Genomic DNA, 18370 nt, shown 5'->3' with positions numbered 1-18370 from the left:
TTCTCATAAACATCGGTTAACTTTTTTATTATTCGCTTTTGCTTGCAGTTTGGTTGTTGCCTTGGCTCTCTCCCTTAGTAGATCGCTTAATTTCTCAACTCCTTGCGATTTTTGTTTCCAGTTGCCAATTTTGCAGGAAAAGTGCTATCAGTTAGGGAAAAACAGACGAGGTAACGGGCGACATTCATCTTGCTTATGGGTTTAAGGGTTATTGCAGGGTTCCATAATGGACGCTCTTTCATATTATTTTATTTCCCACCTTATCTAACCCATATCATGTCTGTATGGTTCCGGACATCTGCCAGCGTCGCGGCGAGCCGTAACTCAAAGAAATAATGAAGCAAAGGGATAAGTTAAACGAAATTGGCGTTTTCTCCAGCCGCAACTTGTTCCATGAGAGTACAGGCCAACTGACTAACAGCCGCATCCCTCTCCTGGTCCCAGGATCAGCCTAAACAAAGAAGGTTGAACTAACAAAAGCAACAGCTATGCGCATGGCGGTTAAATAGATGGTGACAACTGAACGCATCTCGCGTTAATCACGCGGGTGCGGAATCTACGAGAAAACTGTCCTTCACATTACAAGAGATGGCGATAACTACCGCCATCTAAAAGGAGTGAAAAAGGCAGCATAATACTGACCGATGATCAGCTGCGAAGTCTCAACATTGATCTGGTGGCGCTTTAGGAATGTGTGAGGAGTGGTGGCGTGAGTGGGGAGAGGGGGGGGGGGGGTATGCCACTTTATTTCGGGGGGGGCCCGGGCCCCCCCGGGCCCCCCCCTGGGTACGTGCCTGGCATGGCGGCTTGACGATGACTGTATGACGCAGACTCGGTGACGACGGTGAAATGGTAAAGGCGGAATGACGTTGATGGAATGACAAAGGTGTTATGATGGCGATCGTACGACTTCCAAGAAATGATGAATCTTAAATGATCACGACGATATTGTTACCTCGTAGTTTGCGCCTCTATCGAAACATGTTGCGAGGAGAAGAAGAACGTGATGTGACGCTCACATCGATTAGTGGTATCACTCTGTCCTGTGGTTTCGAGCTGCGCATTACCCTTGTATATATAACCCTTGTAAATATTCTTCCCCGTAATATTTGGTGGAGGTGCGGTGTAAACTCGCCACAATCCGGATTGGATCTCCTCATCGGACGACACGACTGTTCTGCTGCCATGGCTAACGTCGCTGCACCGCCCACTCAGACAAGATCGCAAGTTGTCGTCTCATACCCACTTGACCCGGGTACCTTGACCGGCATCGACGACGTCGACGTGGAAGAATGGTCGGCGTGGTACGAGCGCGTCAGCAACTACAGCAGGTGGGACATGCCCCACTTATGCTGGCTAATGTTATATTTTTCTTGCGTGGAACCGCGAAGGTATGTTTTGAGAAGCACGAATTCCACCTTACGACCTGGGACACATGCAAAGAGAAGGAGCGCGATCTTTTCGCAAAGCTTTTGGACCTCAGTTAGCAGCCAAGAAAGAGCTTGCCTCTCGTTTCCAGCCGTTCACGGAATCATACGTCTCGTCCATTCAGGACGCTCTGGCTCTTCGTCGAACAGCAGATCAGGACATGCCGGAGGCAGATAAAGCCGGACACATTTTAAAGGGCATCGCAGACGATGCATTGATGCATTAAACTTGCTTATTTGCAGTAGCTGTGCAACGGTTGAGTCCACCTCGAAGAAGTGCAGGCGCTTCGAGGAAGCTAAGAGCAAACGTATTGCACAGCGCTTCGATCAGCTTTTTAATGCAGCTGCCGCCTCCTCCTGCTACGACCTACCAACGCTACATCAACAGCCAGCATCACCGAGTTTGACGCAAGCCATCCGTTGCGAGCTAGAGGCCATGGCTCTAAGCACTCACCGTCCACAGGCGCACGATGGTTTAATTATCTTGCTCATTCAAGCCGTTGGCCACCATGCAAGAGATTACGGATATACCGCTCCTGTCATTGCTGATATATCTGCGCCCAGTATAAATTCAAGTCAACGTTACAGGAACCCAGCGGAAAGGCGAATTATTAGTGTATTACACCAGGGTGTAAAATTAACCCGGAGTCCACCACTGCGGCGTGCCTCATAATCTGGTGGTCGTCATCGCACATACAGCCCCATAATTAAATAAAATTTAATACTTCTGCCTCGATGCGATGTGCCCTGTGAGGCAATAAATATGCTTAACCCTCTACGCGGATATATGAAGTGTGGCGCACAACAACGCCTCAAGCAAGCACTCTCTCCCTGTGTGTTCTGTGTACTTGGCAGACAGACTACAGTGGTGCACGCAGGATAACGTTTAACATCAACTCACCACTGTCGTGCTGGACTAAACGTTGAACAAGTTAAACATCTGCCGTCAGCATCACCACTAATTATTGTAAATCAAAGAAAACAACACAGATAACTTCATTACACCGATTTCCACAGTGAGTGGGACCCAGATAATTTCTTTTATCACTTGTCTTTAAATAAAAGAGAAATAAGTGGGTGTCGGTCGTTTCCCGACAGCATTTAACACGGCCACACCTTGCTGTATGACATTTATACACGGGCTATATTGCTACTCCTTCCTGCCACTAAACTTGCTCATACCTTGTTCAAATTTGTGTCAAAGTTATTCATCAGAATTGTGGGAACAACAGCCCACAAACAAGCGTCATAAAACAAAACATCGACAGCACATGGCTTTTATGTTAAATCTTCTGAAAATTAAATATTAAAGTGCGAAACAAAAACCGAAACCTGAAAATGATGTAGTTTAGGCGCAGCTGTGCAATACCTCCAGGATCGGCTCACGCTGTACCAGAAAGCTCGCCTACGTGCATAGCGTTCGCCGCCAGCGTTTCCCGGTACACATTCGGTCTACTTAAGCTGCAGATGCCGGAAAGGGTGAAAAGCAGTCAGGGATCTTCGAATGCTATCGCGTTCCACTCTTAAAGGCGAAGCTTAAGCCTTCTCCAAATTTTCTTTGCCCTTGCCATTTCGTCAGGCAATGCAAGTTCAAGCTCCACCAGGAAATGTCATCAGTGATGTACGTCAGCGGTGGTCCATATGGTATCCTACGTTTGCGATTTATGACCCGGATGGGATGAAGCAGCTGGAAGTTGTGGGCGGTCTCTGCACTTCTAGCTTGCCTTGCAAGTGCGACGTCGACTTCGAAGTGAGTAGCTATAGGCGTTGCCTTTACCTTCGAGCATGACTTTAGCGCAACCGCACGAAGCGTGACACGACTTGCGATAAAGAAACTCGAACTTGCAATAATAATAATAATAATAATAATAATAATAATAATAATAATAATAATAATAATAATAATAATAATAATAATAATAATAATAATAGAAGCGTCGGCGTTCATTAGGACACATCAGTCGAGACGATGAGATAAGGTTTGGCAATAGTTTTCTGGCCATTGTTGACGTTACAATACGCATCGTTGTTCAGCGTTCTGGCGCCCCTGTAAGAACTTCACTGTTTCGAAGCAGCCTAGAAAACTGAGGGAGACAATACCGTTCGTTCTGCTATTATATACTGTACCGGTTATTCTATACAAGCATCGCGCCATATATTGTCTATCCTCATCACTCGTGGCAATGGCTTGGAAACTTTTGCGGAATATTCTACTACGTATGCAACGGCTCAACCGGCCTGTAAGGATTATGCGACTACGAAGTGTTCGAGAACGAATCACCTGGAAAGAGCAAATAAAAATAAAAATAAATAAAAGGTCAAATTTTCTGCAGCTTCTTTGCTTTCGCGGTGCTAATCACACTTGTGGTGTTTAACTTAATGACGCCTTTTCACGATCACCCGTACCGCCGCTGTAATTCTGCCACATGTTTCTCTACAAGGTTCGATCGACGAACGGCGCCGTCGTAGGAAAGGTCACCAGGAAGTGGGGCGGCCTCTTTTCCTTCACGGACGCCGACACATTTGGCGTCAAGTTCCCCATGGACTTGGACGTCCGCACGAAGAGTGCACTCATGGCGGTCACTTTGCTCATCGTAAGCACCGGCTTACACTGTTCACCGTACTAATCGTTCCCGCAGTTTCGCGAGAAAGCAAGGTTGTGGGTTCCATTCCCTGTAAACGACCACCCCATTTCGGTGGGGGCGAAATGCATATACGCCTTTGTACTGAAATTCGAGCTTATGTTAAAGAACCTCGAGTGACCATAGTTAAAGCAGTTCCCTCGAATATTCGCGCATGATAATCCACTGCGCAGTTTCAGCACGTTGAACCTCACAAGTTATTTTTATGTTCAGACATTTAAAATCAATAAGCATAGCTCACATTCTATAAGAGTTGGACTTCTCTGAAAGGCTGGACTCATTTTTTTTTACTTGCAGAGGGCCAGATCTGTTCGTTAAGACGTATGATGATAATGATGATGACGATAATGAAGTTTCTCGCATTCACTGAAACGTATTGCGCCTTAACTAACGACGAATGCCACTGTGGTAGGTTAGGCCCCGCGCACAGAAAAGATGACATACTTTAGAGATTCCGTCGCCGTTTCTCTTTTTTCTTGAAAGAAAAGCTTGAAGGAAAGGGTTGTGTGGCTCCTGTAAAACGCAAGCCAGACTGTTTTGCATATGTTGGGAATGAGCGTGAATAACAAAAAATAACAATAACTACAAAAGGGGCTGGGTGAATTAACAAAGCTTTTTTGTTCGCAAGTATTCTTTCGCATTGGCTGGCAGCCTAGGTTAATATACATGTCCAGTGCCCAGATGGGCCGGAATTGGCTCTTAGGAACAATTCTAGCTTGAGAGCGTTTGGGGAGTACGGACCCTGGGGTGGAATTCACTAAACAAACTTACGAACAAATTTTGGCGTGAGAAATATGTTACGAAAGAAACCTATTCAAAAAGCTAAAACTGTTCGTAAGATCAGCAAGCTTGCGATGTCCGCCGCTGCAACGACGAATGCTGTAGTCGAAAAAAGGCACTACGTATGTAATCGTAGCGCAGGTGCGAGCTTCAGTACTTGCGCCCGTAGCAAGCTAATTCCGTAGCAAGTCTATTCGCAAAACATAAAAAGCAGTCGCAGCTGGCGACTTAAGAACTAACTTCTACGAAAGGCGGATAGCAGCCTTACGAACTTAATTATGTCTATCTGTGCTGCTCGAGCTCACGTGGGTAAGCGTAGGAGCAAACTGTAGCGGCCGATTGGCCAGAGGCCACAACTGATAGCCAAGGGTGGCGCGTGCTTAGAATATTGTGGCGCGCTAAGATATGCCATCTCAAACGCATTCACCAGCTTTAGTGCATAATTGTATTGGGCGTGCGCTGCTGTGGTAGGCAGTAAAACTATTGCCGTGCTGCGAGCTTCTGCTGAATCTCTGATACGCTGCGTTTCTTTATCTTTATGCGCGCTTAAGCCGGATTTTTCGTATCTTCATGACACTCCATTGGATAGTATGAAACAGAAGCTTGGTGTCCGTTTCTGAAAACCATCAAGTTTGTCATTCATAACTTTTGAGTACTTCTATCTTTTTGTTCTAGTTTGAGCTTTCGCCCACTCATCGGGCTGCGGATGATTATATTTCCCGACGCATTTGCGGCCTACACATCTGCATGAGAGATGAAACAACGAAACAAACGCTTAAACGTTTCCAAATATCGAAACGTGTAGCTGTTGTACAATTCGCTTCAAAAAGGGGTTTCAAAAAGTCGCTTCAAAAAGGGGTTGAACCAAGGGGATCGTGGCTTGCAAACGACCGTTCTTTGCGGTACGAAACGTTCAATGAGTGACAATAATTTATTTTTGAAAATACAGAAGTTTTCTTCAACACAGCGCTGATCGCAATTAGTGATGTAAGAAGCTGCGAAATTTTCCATGATGTCAAGCGGAATGTTAAATACGCAGACATATAAAAAATTACATAGCGAATAAAATCACGTGCCACCATTGATGCGAAAATCATGTGGACTGCTCGAACAGGAGTGATGCTGTGAAATAAATACACGCGCCCACACATTTATATATATAACCTCTCTGACGTGTATCATTAGAGGCACTCATAAATAACGCTCACAAAGAGGCCCCTACCTTCTTGTTTTGGTTGTGCGGAGCCAACAGACAACAGAGCACAGGAAAAGCAGACGACAAAGCTTAAGCGACAGCCGACGATAGTCATCGTCGTCTTGTGATTGAATGGAAATGCTTATATTCTAAAACCCAGACTAACATCAGTCTTGCGCGAAGTGACGTCACTCACTGCTTTCAATAGCTTCGTGCGATGTTCTATCTTTTGCTTTTCTCACCTAAGAATGCTTTCATAAGCATTTGTGAATTCAGCGCAAGAATTTTCGTCCATCCGGTGGTGGTCTTACGGTGCTCCGCGCTTACTGCGCATTACTCAGGCCAACATAACGGATGACAATGACGGCCACAGTGGCCTGTTATCGCGAAATGAACAATGTGAATCATGCACGACAGTAAGCGCGGGACCTAAAACACTTCGTATCAGCAAGATCAGTCTTTGACTCACTCGAATTGTACTGCCTTGTCTGCTCTCCCAGCGGCCCACAGTTTGAAGTCTTTATTCAGTGCTCTTGGACGAAGCTACGACAGTTGCGTGTAACTATCAGTGCAGGTGCATATCACGTGGATCGCACTGAAGGACTGAACGAACTTTACATCAAGGCTGTGGTAATTGCCATGTAAGCGTCAAGGCCGTGTAATTACCTTATGCCACAGCGCATGTATCCTCAACTCCTCAGGCTTTGAATCTTCCTCAGTGATAATTCCGGCTTCTCATGTTTCAATCATCTGCAAGAAAAGCGGAAAAATACTAATTGAGAAAGTGGTCAGGCAAGGAGACACAATCTGTACAATGATATTCATTGCATGTTTAGAAGAAATATTCAAGCTGTTACTCTGGGAAGGATTAGGAGCGACGATACACGGCGAATGTCTCAACAACCTTCAGCTTGCCGATGGCATTGTCCTGTTCAGAAACGCTCGGGACACACTGCAATAATTTATTGAGGGCCTTAACCGAGAAAGTGTAAGAATAGGTTGAAGATGAATATGCAGAACACAAAGCTAATGTTGAATAATCTGTCCAGCGAAAAAGAATTTCTCATCGGCAGTCAACTAGTGTGAGCTGGGTCAAGTTTTTCTAGGTTAATTACTCGCAGAGAGCCTTGATCATCAGAGGAAAACTTATAGAATAATTAGAATGGGTTGGAGCGCATACGGCTGGCATTACCCAAACATTACTGGGAGCTCACTGCGGCCTCTGAAGAAGAGTCTACAATCGTTCCATTCTTACAGCACCACCATATGGGGCAGGAACTTGGAGGTTAACACTGAAGCTTGAGAACGAATAGAGGACCGCTCAGACAAGCCATGAAACCAAGAATGCTATGGCTAACGTTAAGAAACAGGAATTGAGCGGTGTGGATCAGAGAGCAAGCTGGGTAGTGGTAGTGGAAATTAACAGGAAATCTTGGAGCTGGGCAGGCGAGGTAATTCGTAGGGTGGATAATCAGTGGTCCGTTAGACATACCGAGTGGGCGCCAGGGGAAAAGAAGCGCTGTGGAGGACGGCCGAAAATTAAGTGGGGTAATGAAATAAGGACATCTGCAAGCACAACTTAGAATCACGCATGTCAGGGGTAATTAGGGATCACTGGCCGAGGCCTTCGTTCTGCAGAGAAAATAAAAGTATGTTATTGATGTTTTACAACATCCAAAACTCGTCCGGAATTTTAACGGACTTTTGTTCTGGAGCCGCAGTTCACTTCGTACTGCGACGCCACATTCGTATGTTTACAGAACGATGTCGGGCGCCGTTCAGATACCGCCACCCCCACCTTGACACCGTACTATATGTGCAGTGACTGCTTTGAGCAAAGTGCGCCAGTGTCGAAAGATCGACAACTGGAACCGATTTGATCCGAAACTAGCTAGAAACCCCTATTTGCTTCGTGTACCATGTTCAGTATTTTGACGAGCACTTGACCATCGGGATGACGTTCACTGATTAGCCTTGACTTTACAAGGTGCTACTAGGTTGCCACTAGGCTCCAGGCCCTGAAGTCCCCAACCTATCATTTATTACCGGTCTCCAATATGGATGTGGTGGTGCCTTTGTGCATGTCGCCTGTGTCGGAATGCCGGCCGCCTGAAACTGCAAAACAAACTCTTGACCTTGTGCGAGGCATCATCGTGATTCATCAGCTGAGGAGAAGCCAAGAAGGAGCGATGAACGCTAATACGATGTGAAAGTGTGCTATGTAGCAAAACTTACAGGTGCGGATAATATGTAACGGTGTTTGCTGTCATAATTTGGGGGTGTAGGTAGCCACGGCTTCTTTCTGCGTTTCTTTTTTAGTAGCTACTTTAGTAGTTCTTCGTGCACTCGACAGTGATACTATGCGAAGGGAGCGCGCGTTTCGTCGTCGATTTGTGGTTAATTACATCGTGGACCAGCACCTTAGACGGTACCGGCTGCCACGCGAGCTTACGTGGCACCCTGGTGCATAAAGAGACGCTCCGACTGAGCGTCTCTTTATGCACCAGATATGTCATCATGTGGTCATCAGCCCTGTCTCTTGCAGATGTGTGATAAGAATGCGTAACACGTCTACTGCAATTCTTTTCACGGCAGTGCGCGGAACACGCGAGGGCGGCTGAACTTGTCGGCGCTGTAGCAGACGCCCGGAAAAGGAAGCTGCCCAATGGGTGTGTGCAGTGATTTGGCCGAAGAAAATAGACTCAACGATATATGCGTGATGTGAAATCATGCTATCAGCTGACCGCCCTCCTTTCATTTTTTCTTCTCGTTTAATCCGAGCTTTGCTTCCTCCTGGCTCTCATACGACGCCGCAAGTTAAATGCGCTTCCACTTCAGCTGCACCCTTATCTAGCCTAAGAAATTTTTTTAACTAAGAAATTGCGTTCGAGCAATGTAGCTTAATGAATTCTGCCCCTGGTGCCTAATTCACAAAACTTTCTTTCGTAAGGGCCCGTAAGGGCTAACGATACGTTTTGTGCATACACACCCACGGGGCCTAATTTACGAAACTTTTCGGTAGTAAGAGCTGCTTGAAATTTGCAGTTTGCCTTAGGTAATAATACGTGCGACCTAACAACTGGCTAGTACATACTCTTACGAATCGTTCTAGCGTAGGAATTTTTTAATGAATACGTACCCTGGTGACGAATTCACAAAGATATTGGTTCGTCAGAACTGAGTCACAAGAGTCAGCAGAACGCGCAGATACTAAGCTGGCGATGATGGTTTACCGGCGTGTGTCCTTCACTAATCACAGATAAACTTTTTAGTCATGTTCACTGATTACATCGTTAGGTATGAGCTTGAAGTGCAGCTGTGGAATTGAAGCTGTCCAGTGCGAGTAAATGTACGAGTATTTAGAGTACCTAACCTGAGGCTATCATCTTGGGGTTGAGTGTGCCGTTCTACGAAATGTGCCACGAGATACGCTGGTATCACTGGTAATCTTGCCTCCCAATGTTTAAAAAAAAGAATTAACTTGGAAATTATAAATACAACAACCAACAAGATTTCACAGCCAGTCTGGAGTCAGATATCGGAAGTGAGAGCTCTGAATTCAATGTCGCAATTTCAACGTGATAGGTTAAATAACAACTTAAAAGTTACATTCACTTAGATAATGACTTAATCCCTGATTACCGCTCATTTTCGGATATAGGGTGGGCCGAATGCCGAGTTACGCAAAAAATAACTCCTTTACATCGACAGCACTCATTATTAGGAAACATTTGAGGTTTTCGCTGAAGCGTATGACGTGGCGTTTTACCAATTTGGGCAAAATGTTTCTTCAGCGGCATTTATGCATAACAGAAAAGCTTGCGAAATATCGAACATCAAGATGTGTCAAATGCAGATAACTTCATGGCTTCCAGTTCCTGACCTACTTCTGCCACTAAAGTCATGCCCAATCCACAAGACCTTTCGTTCCTAGGTTCGGTTTGACAGTGGCAGACAACCTTCGTTATCACTACGCCTTCATCACGATATGCTGGCATCTCCCCTCACGAACTGTTCTAACTTAACGGCGTATTTACAGAAACATCTTACTCTAGAGTTGTTCGTAAAATAAAATTTCGGCAAATCCTTATGCTATGCATATATCATTAGCGAAGCGCGTTAGCCGAATATAAAGCACCCTTACGCAAGAAAAGCTTTGATAGAATTCAGCCCCAGAGCTTCTTCTTGTGAATGCCAGCCGCCTCTTTCTTAGGTGACGCGTAAATGCCCCACTTGAAAAACTGATCGTAGAGTTGATGATAAACTGCAATGGCGATATCTTGGTCCATAAATGGACGACACAACTAAGCTATCGTGTATTCTTGGTGTGGTGTAGCATTAGTTGATGCTGTTATCTGAAAAGTTAACACGAAGTCTGTCTCATTATCACTACCTTCACGGAAGGTGCATTCTGCCGCATCTTGCAAGTATTTAGCTCAAATTATTTTCTAACTCTCTACGCTGTTGACAGAAAACAGGGCGATTAGATTTAAAACAGCAGACGTGGAACGTGCGGTTGTGGTGGCAGCCGCAGATTTTGCACTGTACTATGTTGCGTCATTTCGCGCGCGTTGATTCATTGTTGCTCGATTTTATTTCAGGATTACATGTACTACGAGGACTGCAAGCCTGCATGCTGTGGTTGACTCAGTACCTGCGAGTCTGGGATGACACCGCAGTCTGTGTCCTGAACAAAAATGGCTGGTCTAGCCTGCTGGTTAAGCTGGTTTAAAGCAGCAAGTGGTGACACGCATTCGGACCATCCCTTTTTACTTTTGCATTCGCTTACGAGTGAAGCTACTGCCTATTTTCGGAAAGCAACAGAACGTGAGAAACGTTGGTTGTTTTAAATTGCGAATATCGCAACAGCACTTTAAAGTACAATGAGCGCTTCTAGGAGCGCGGTCATGTCACGTTCATAAAGTTCTAAATCCCCTCGAAGAGGTCACTGTGTTGGTTCCGACTCACTGCAATGAGTCTCGCGTTGAGTCAGGTAGCGGCGACGAGCCAGCATAGGACACGCAAAATGTTCTATCAGGTCCCGCCCTTGTGCTCAAAGTCGTGGGTTCTACACTAACGGCGGTGGTCGCATTCCAATGGGGGTGGAATGCAAAAGTCAGGTGCGCGCTAAGTAATTCCAGGGGGTGAAAATTATTTCAGAGCCCCCCACTACGGGCGTAGCTCACAATGAGATCGTGATTTCGACTCGTCAAGCCTTGGCATTCTTCGTTTTTTGGCACGGGGCAGGTTGAGTCGTGTACTCTGTAGCTGAAGGCGGACGCTCAAGCCCTCGCTCGTAGGTACACATAATGAAAAGCAACGCGCTAGCAGCCGCGGTTGTGACCTCTCCTTCGATATCGAGAAAATTGTCTAAAATGGTCATGTGGTAAGTAATTTAACAGATGAGGAATAGGTTCTGAGCTTCCCCCCCTTTTATCACACTTTAGACGTGGATAAAGAAACGCGGCCACGGCCATAAAAAGAAGCGTGATATGCACAACAAGTTGGGCATGTGCAGCCATTGCATGAAGCGGACATCGCTCTGCAGTATACGCGACTGTTGTCCATGGTAGAATGAAAAAGACAGAAAGAAGGCGAGGGAGCGACACGTAATAATTTAGAATCCTAGCCATATAAAGTATAAAGAAAAGGCTCCTGGGAAATAGGCACTGACCACATTAGACAAGCGGTGATGAGTAGTTGCCGAGCGAGCAGAGAGTGCGAGAGAGAGAGTAGAATGGCTGGCGGGTGTCGATCGCGACGAATGCGCCGCTAAGGGCTACCACGAAACCGAACAATCTCTCCAATATATCCAGCAACCATGGAGTGCCTACTTCCCAACAGTCAATTCGCAGACAGGCCTCGTCTAGAAAGACGGGCGGCGTCAGACTGCGCTGGCTTGCCGAGGCTACCTGCCCGAGGTCACGCTCCCTCATAGCCTTTATTTTCTTCTTTCTCATTGCGGTTATCTTTTATGCGAAGCATATTACGAGAGCTCAACCCAGCTCCTCAGGCGCGGCGGTGTCGCCTTCAATGACCTTTGACCCCATGCCATACCACGTGGCACCGGACGTCACGACAGAGGAGAAACGGGGCTCCAAACTCGCGCCGTCGCTCGCGGCGTCGCGGCGGTATATAAGCAGCTGCGCTTGTTTCTAGGTGGCTTTGGCTCAACTCTTGCAAGAAGGGCTGGGTGGGAATTGAACCAGGGTCTCCGCAGTGTGAGACGGAGACGCTACCACTGAGCCACGAGTACGATGCTTCAAAGCAGTACAAAAGCGCCTCCAGTGAATGCGGTGTTGCCTTAGAAACGAGCTGTTTCTAAGGTTCAGGCGTGCGTCGCTTGCTCAGGCGCACATTTCGTTGCCGCGCCGAACGCTGCGTTGCTCGACGCTCACCGCGTCCAATGCGGGGCGCGTAGTCGCTGCGCCGTAGCCCATTGTCTAACACCCCTTGGCGGGTCGACGGGAACGCTGTCGCGTTCCACTCTTGAAGGCGAAGCAGAGTAACGCATGAGTTGTTTCTTCGTCTAGCCGAACCAAATATAGCCAAGCAACAGCAGTTCACCTGGTTCAACAACTAAAACAAAGGCTAGTATGCTTCGCATCCTGGGCTTAACCTTAGCTAAGCCACAGCCATTTTTCTGTCGATGATCACATGACGATATTGGAGCAAGGGGTCGGAGGTTTACTACTGTAATGTTGCAGTAATGCAACAGGTCAAATAGCTTGCACACAGAGCAGCACACAAGCGAACGTCCTAGACGCTTCGTGAATCAACGCTGCGTTACGGCAGAAAAACGCTCATTTGGAGAAAGCAATAGCAACTAGTTAAAATGAATTTATTTGTACCGCTGTGCCAAAGTAAAACGATATGTCGCAGCCTGTGTATTATTTTAGTTTGGGCGTGTGTTTCGCGTGAGTATCAACACCGTGTGAAACCCGTCAAGAGCTTCTACGTTCGACGTATTGAAGAGAGCGAGGTGACTCCGGACCGCCTGCATTGGCCTGGAAGTTTTGTCAGATCAACGAACAGTCGTAGGTGGAGTGAATACAGTGAAAGCTCGTTAATTCGAACTTCAATAATTCGAATTTATGGATAATTCGAACTGTACGATTTGGTCCGGCCAAGCTCCATAAAAGTCTATGTATAAAAACATCCGTTAATTCGAACGCGAGAAGGTTGCCTCACGGATAATTCGAACTACCCTCGCCTGGCTCACGGCCAGAGAAATGCGCCTACTGCCTACACACAAGGCTGTATTGCCTCCGAAACGGCGAGAACGGCGAGAGAAGGCAAAATCGGAAAAAAATCTAACCGGCGCGGGGCCAGCCAGAAGGCAGCGGCGGCTGCCGCCTCTCCGTTCTACGTAACCTCCGAGAGGAAATCTTGTACAGCTGCTAATGTTGTGCGGAGATGGCATTGCAAGCGCCAAAACACAGCGAATCAAGTACGTCGCTGCTGCGCTTGCAATCAAAAACCAAAGAATCAGGGCCTTCGCCACCTTCACATGTTCAGCGTCTCTTTCTCGGCAGTCTTCATCGGTGGTGCACCTCTGTTTTCAGCTTACGAGGTATCGGCCGTCGCGATTCATTGTGATAGTGTTAAGCCTTGGCTAACGTTCCTTTCGGTGGACATCGGTGGGGTGGCACAGTCGGACCCAGAGCTTCGACTTAAGATGGTGTGTGCCCGCAGCACACGCCATCACTTTCTGACCCGCCAAATTTATGACATGCCCTACTGCTTCCAAATCGCAGTTTACTGCTGCTCTCCTTCGCTTTCGTTAGTTCGAACTTTCGTTAATTCGAACTGAAGCGGCTTACCCTTGCGGTTCGAATTAACGAGCTTTTACTGTATATAAAAAAAGTAAGGCTATACAGTAAGTCATCAGTTACACCATAGAGGAAAAGAGTAAGGGGATTCGAGGGGCTATAATAATTGTCCACTTGGAATTTGCTGATAGCATTGAAGAGGCGACATTATATTTGCGATAGAAAGCGAAATGCATATTCGACTAAATAACAAAATTCTAATGGGCTCTTTTATAAGAACTGTACGAGTCTTACTGCAATTTATGAACTGTAGCTGGTGAGTTCACAAGGCGCATACATTTAGAACAAATTCTCCACGATGCCAAGAGAGAGAGAGAGAGAGAAAACATTTATTCGGACCATCGAGGTGGTTGCTCTTGAGGTCGAGTGGGTGGGGTCCTCATTCCAGGACTCCACTGGCCGTGGCTGCTCGACGTACTTGCTGGACGAGAGCTTCTTGTCCCGCCAGGGTATCGCCGGTCAGCTGTACCTCCCACCGCTCAAATGACGTGCTAGGCGTCTTTAAGTGTTGAGGTTTGCCCTCGCATCCCCACGAGATATGAAAGAGTGTAGGGCGTGTGTTGCCGCACCAGGGGCAGATGCCGCGATATGTATGTGGGAACATTTTACTGTATCTGTGTAGGTTTGGAAATGTGTTGGTCTGTATAAGTCGGAGAGCTACGGCATCTTCAGTGCTGAGCTTTTTGTGAGGCGGGGGATAAATCCTGCGGTTGAGTCGCTGGATCTCCAGTCGGTCGCAATAATTGGATGGTAAGGGCATGAAGACAGTTTAGAGATATTTCCTCAAGTATGCGTTTTCCCCATGTAAGTTGCACTGAGGTTACGGTCTAGTTACCCTTTAACTTCAGTGCATGAAACGGTGTTCTTTTAAAGCAAATGAAATAGTGCACTTTCACTGCAAGTTTGATGTTACCCTTTAACATCAATGCATAAAACGGTGTTCTTTTAAAGCAAATGAAACAGTGCGCTTTCACTGCAAGTTTGATGGCACATATTTCGAAAGTGGTGACATCTAAAAACTAGTCTGTCAACGTTTTTTACCTAAATTACCCAGCACGGAGTCCCGCGCGCACAGGTAGGCATGAACTCATCCCGCTCGATGAGCGCGGAAACTCGCTGTGAAAATGCTGGAGTGAGGAATCACGGCAGCAGCAAGCTAATTGACCTTAATGCATGTCACGCTTCAGCGTGAATAAAACGTCGATAGCAAATCGCACACGAAGTTACTGGCGCTACGCGCACTCTGCAAACATCGCAGATCGATTTGAAGATGACGCCCGTGCGGGCGCGCACTTCAGCCTCGTCGCAGACCGCTTCCAAGACACACGAGCGCCGGCAACGCGTCCCTACGGCGTCCGCCAAAGGCGTCTACTACGACATCGACTACGATCTGCATCTACGGCATTTCCGTAGTAGACGCTGCGGTTGTCTCCACTCTGCACGGAGCGGCGGACGAGGAGGGCATCGAGGCCCCGTAACAGCCAATGGAAAAGAACGCCCCTCTACCCTCGCCCCACCCCCTGCCTCGAGCGCTACGGGCTGCGTTCCTCGCTCGCGCACCCGAGATTGAACCGCGTTCGCCAGCTCACCCTCACACGCCTGCGCTCATGCGGAACCTCACGGCGAAGTCGACGGCAATGCTATATGCGCCTGGAGTGTGCATATAATTGATCATCATCATCATCATCATCATCATCATCATCATCATCATCATCATCATCATCCTAGTTACGCCCACTGCAGGTCAAAGGCCTCTCCCATACTACTCCAACTACCCCGGTCATGCGCCAATTGTGGCCATGTTGTCCCTGCAAACGTCTTAATGTCATCCGCCCACCTAACTTTCTGCCGCCCCCTGCTACGCTTCCCTTCCCTTGGAATCCAGTCCGTAACCCTTAGTGACCATCGGTTATCTTCCCTCCTCATTACATGTGCGGCCCATGCCCATTTCTTTTTCTTGATTTCAACTAAGATGTCATTTACCCGCGTTTGTTGCTAATAATTGCTATCGCAATATAAATTTGTTCCAAGAGGATATGCCTTGCCAACTCACCGGCTACAATTCCTCAATTGGAATATGTGCCATGACATGATTACTTTAAAACATAATTAGTGAAGTTTTGATTATCATGAATTATGCATTTCAGATGTACGGTTACTATCAGCCTCTTCGTAGAATAAAATTCAAGGACAGGAATTGCGCTATTCATCACAGGCAATTATTAAGAATTCTGTTGTCGAAAAACAATAAAAACTGGTGCACTGCATTGCACAACTGCCATGCTCGTGCTTGTGTGGCCTCTATGGTAAATAAATAAATAAATAAATAAATAAATAAATAAATATGTGTGGACAACAAATAAACTCGAATTACTCAGATCTATATTACGTTCAGTTTTCGTGCTCGTAGTATGTTCCCCTCATTTGCAAAACCTTTGCATGACTTGCAATGTCCAGCAGAAAAAAAAAAAAACTAATCGGGACATATGAGCTCACTGTATCGCATTAGTAGTGTTTTCTTAGGGATTTACCGCAAGCTTCTGCACGCAATCGAAATTCCGACATCGCCTGACGAGACAGCTCCTCGCCCATTTCGACTGTACGGGTAGCCGTTCCTGACCCGCTTTCTTTTTTTCACGGTAAGTGAATTGCTCTTACAGAATTTCGCTGCGCTTTGCCTCACCTTGTGAGCAAAGTTCGAGCGGTGTCATGGTGATCGTCTAGAGATTGTTACTCGATATCGATGAATGAAGGTCTAGCCTTATGGTACCATACAGGTGCTGTTCGGGATGCCACAGGAATGAATCAGTGCCACCATCTGTCCCGGAAATGAAAAAAAAAACAAAACAAATTTAGGTGGAACCCATCTGACTGTGAAGGTCGACGTTATTACGATTAGTATTGAAGCTCTATGTATCATCACACCACCCGCCGTGGTTGCTCAGTGGCTATGGTGTTAGGCTGCTGAGCACGAGGTCGTGGGATCGAATCCCGGCCACGGCGGCCGCATTTCGATGGGGGCGAAATGCGAAAACACCCGTGTACTTAGATTTAGGTGCACGTTAAAGAACCCCAGGTGGTTAAAATTTCCGGAGTGCCCCACTACGGCGTGCCTCATAATCAGAAAATGGTTTTGGCTCGTAAAACCCCATAATTTAATTATCATCACACCGTTACTACGCCGAGGAGACGCATCATGCACGACGCATCTATGCTGCCGGGTTCCTATCTCGCGTCTATCTCCTATCTCTGCCCTGAAGTGCGTGCTCGGCGCGTGTCTAAACACTCACTCGGACAGGATTGTCTAAATACATACGACGCAGGTTTGATTCCGTCCTGCACCGGATAAACTGAATTTTCTTTTTATGCGAAGCATACTAGCCGCACAACCATGCCCTTCCTTGCTGCGCCGCGCGCGGCCGCGTAGCTACCATATGACGTCATAGCAGCTGCAAAAGCGGAGGCTCAAATCGTGCGCTCGCTTGCGGCCGCGTAGCTACATAGCCGGGTCCCAGCTCGTGCGCTCGCCTGCATGAGTTGTTTCTTCGTCTAGCCGAACCAAATATAGCCAAGCAACAGCAGTTCACCAGGCTAAACAGTGGTTCAACAACTAAAATAAAGGCTAGTATGCTTCGCATTCTGGGCTTAACGTTAGCTAAGCCACAACCATGTTTTTTCATGGAAGATCTGCTCATGCTCAGTACCACATATCCAGCGAGTCAATACGGCGTCAAAGAGGTTCAGTAAGCATTGACCCGCAAACTGTGGCACACAACCAGTGACCCGAGTAAACGCAAAATAGTTTCATTGAAGATTGCCGCGTACCCAGTCGCGCATACCCGGTGACCCAAGGTGGCTTCGAAGAGGTTCACTAAAGAGCGGCTCATACCAGATGGCACATACACAGAAGCCTAAGTTGTCGTGAAATAGGCTCATTGAAAATCGGCAGATACCCAATTTCACTTGCCTAGTTACCCAAGTTGGCCCCACGGTTGGTTTCTAACTCGGATCCCTCAGCACGCCAGCCAAATGTCCATTCATTAAAGCGTGGGCTACCCAGAGACTCAGTTTGGCTGGAAAATGGCTAGACAAACAGACCGCCAGGCACATAGACACCGGGAAGTGCGGGAAGTATCCTATGAATGCAAACCGCATTAAAAAGTTAGTGGAATAACAAGGCAGATTTACCGTGGCAAGTTTGACGGCGCATATGTAGAAACCACTGCCACGCTCAGAACTTTTTCCAAGAGGAGAAATGCCTTGCAATATCTCGGGCTACATTGCGTAAATTACAGTACGTGCCATAAAGTAATTAGTTAACAATTTAGTCAGTAGTTTTTTGCTATTACTCACTTATGCATATTGATTTCTCGTGCAGGCAATGCCCGCCTCCTCGGGTAATTCAGTTCTAGGACTAGAATTATGCCATCTAGCGCAGGTGAATTAAAGAAAAATGGTATTGACGGCTAAAATGAAACATCTCGTATAATCTCA

At 46.8% G+C, this 18370-nt stretch overlaps 2 protein-coding genes across 7 annotated transcripts in view; one reads left to right on the top strand and one right to left on the bottom strand.

The window, feature by feature from the left end:
* Positions 1-10985, top strand: part of LOC135900249 (phospholipid scramblase 2-like) — a 39272-nt gene extending 28287 nt beyond the window's left edge. Inside the window, exons 6-8 of the mRNA XM_065429675.2 lie at positions 3007-3177; positions 3869-4021; positions 10646-10985. Of these exons, the coding sequence (XP_065285747.2) occupies positions 3007-3177; positions 3869-4021; positions 10646-10690 (369 nt within the window). The 3' untranslated portion in view covers positions 10691-10985. The remainder of the gene's footprint in view (positions 1-3006; positions 3178-3868; positions 4022-10645) is intronic.
* The window catches only part of LOC135900247 (phospholipid scramblase 2-like), a 365712-nt gene that overhangs the window by 84291 nt on the left and 263051 nt on the right, over positions 1-18370 (bottom strand). For 4 of the 6 annotated variants that reach the window (XM_070531927.1, XM_070531925.1, XM_070531924.1 and 1 more), the window contains one exon: positions 6711-6794. The exons of the other annotated variants lie outside the window; for them this stretch is intronic. In XM_070531927.1, coding sequence (XP_070388028.1) covers positions 6711-6727 — 17 coding nt within the window. In that variant the 5' untranslated portion in view covers positions 6728-6794. The remainder of the gene's footprint in view (positions 1-6710; positions 6795-18370) is intronic. 6 annotated transcript variants of the gene reach the window in all.

Source organism: Dermacentor albipictus, chromosome 1 (assembly GCF_038994185.2).
Source record: "Dermacentor albipictus isolate Rhodes 1998 colony chromosome 1, USDA_Dalb.pri_finalv2, whole genome shotgun sequence".
Taxonomy (NCBI): domain Eukaryota; kingdom Metazoa; phylum Arthropoda; class Arachnida; order Ixodida; family Ixodidae; genus Dermacentor; species Dermacentor albipictus.
This window is presented reverse-complemented; position numbering and strand designations above follow the sequence as displayed.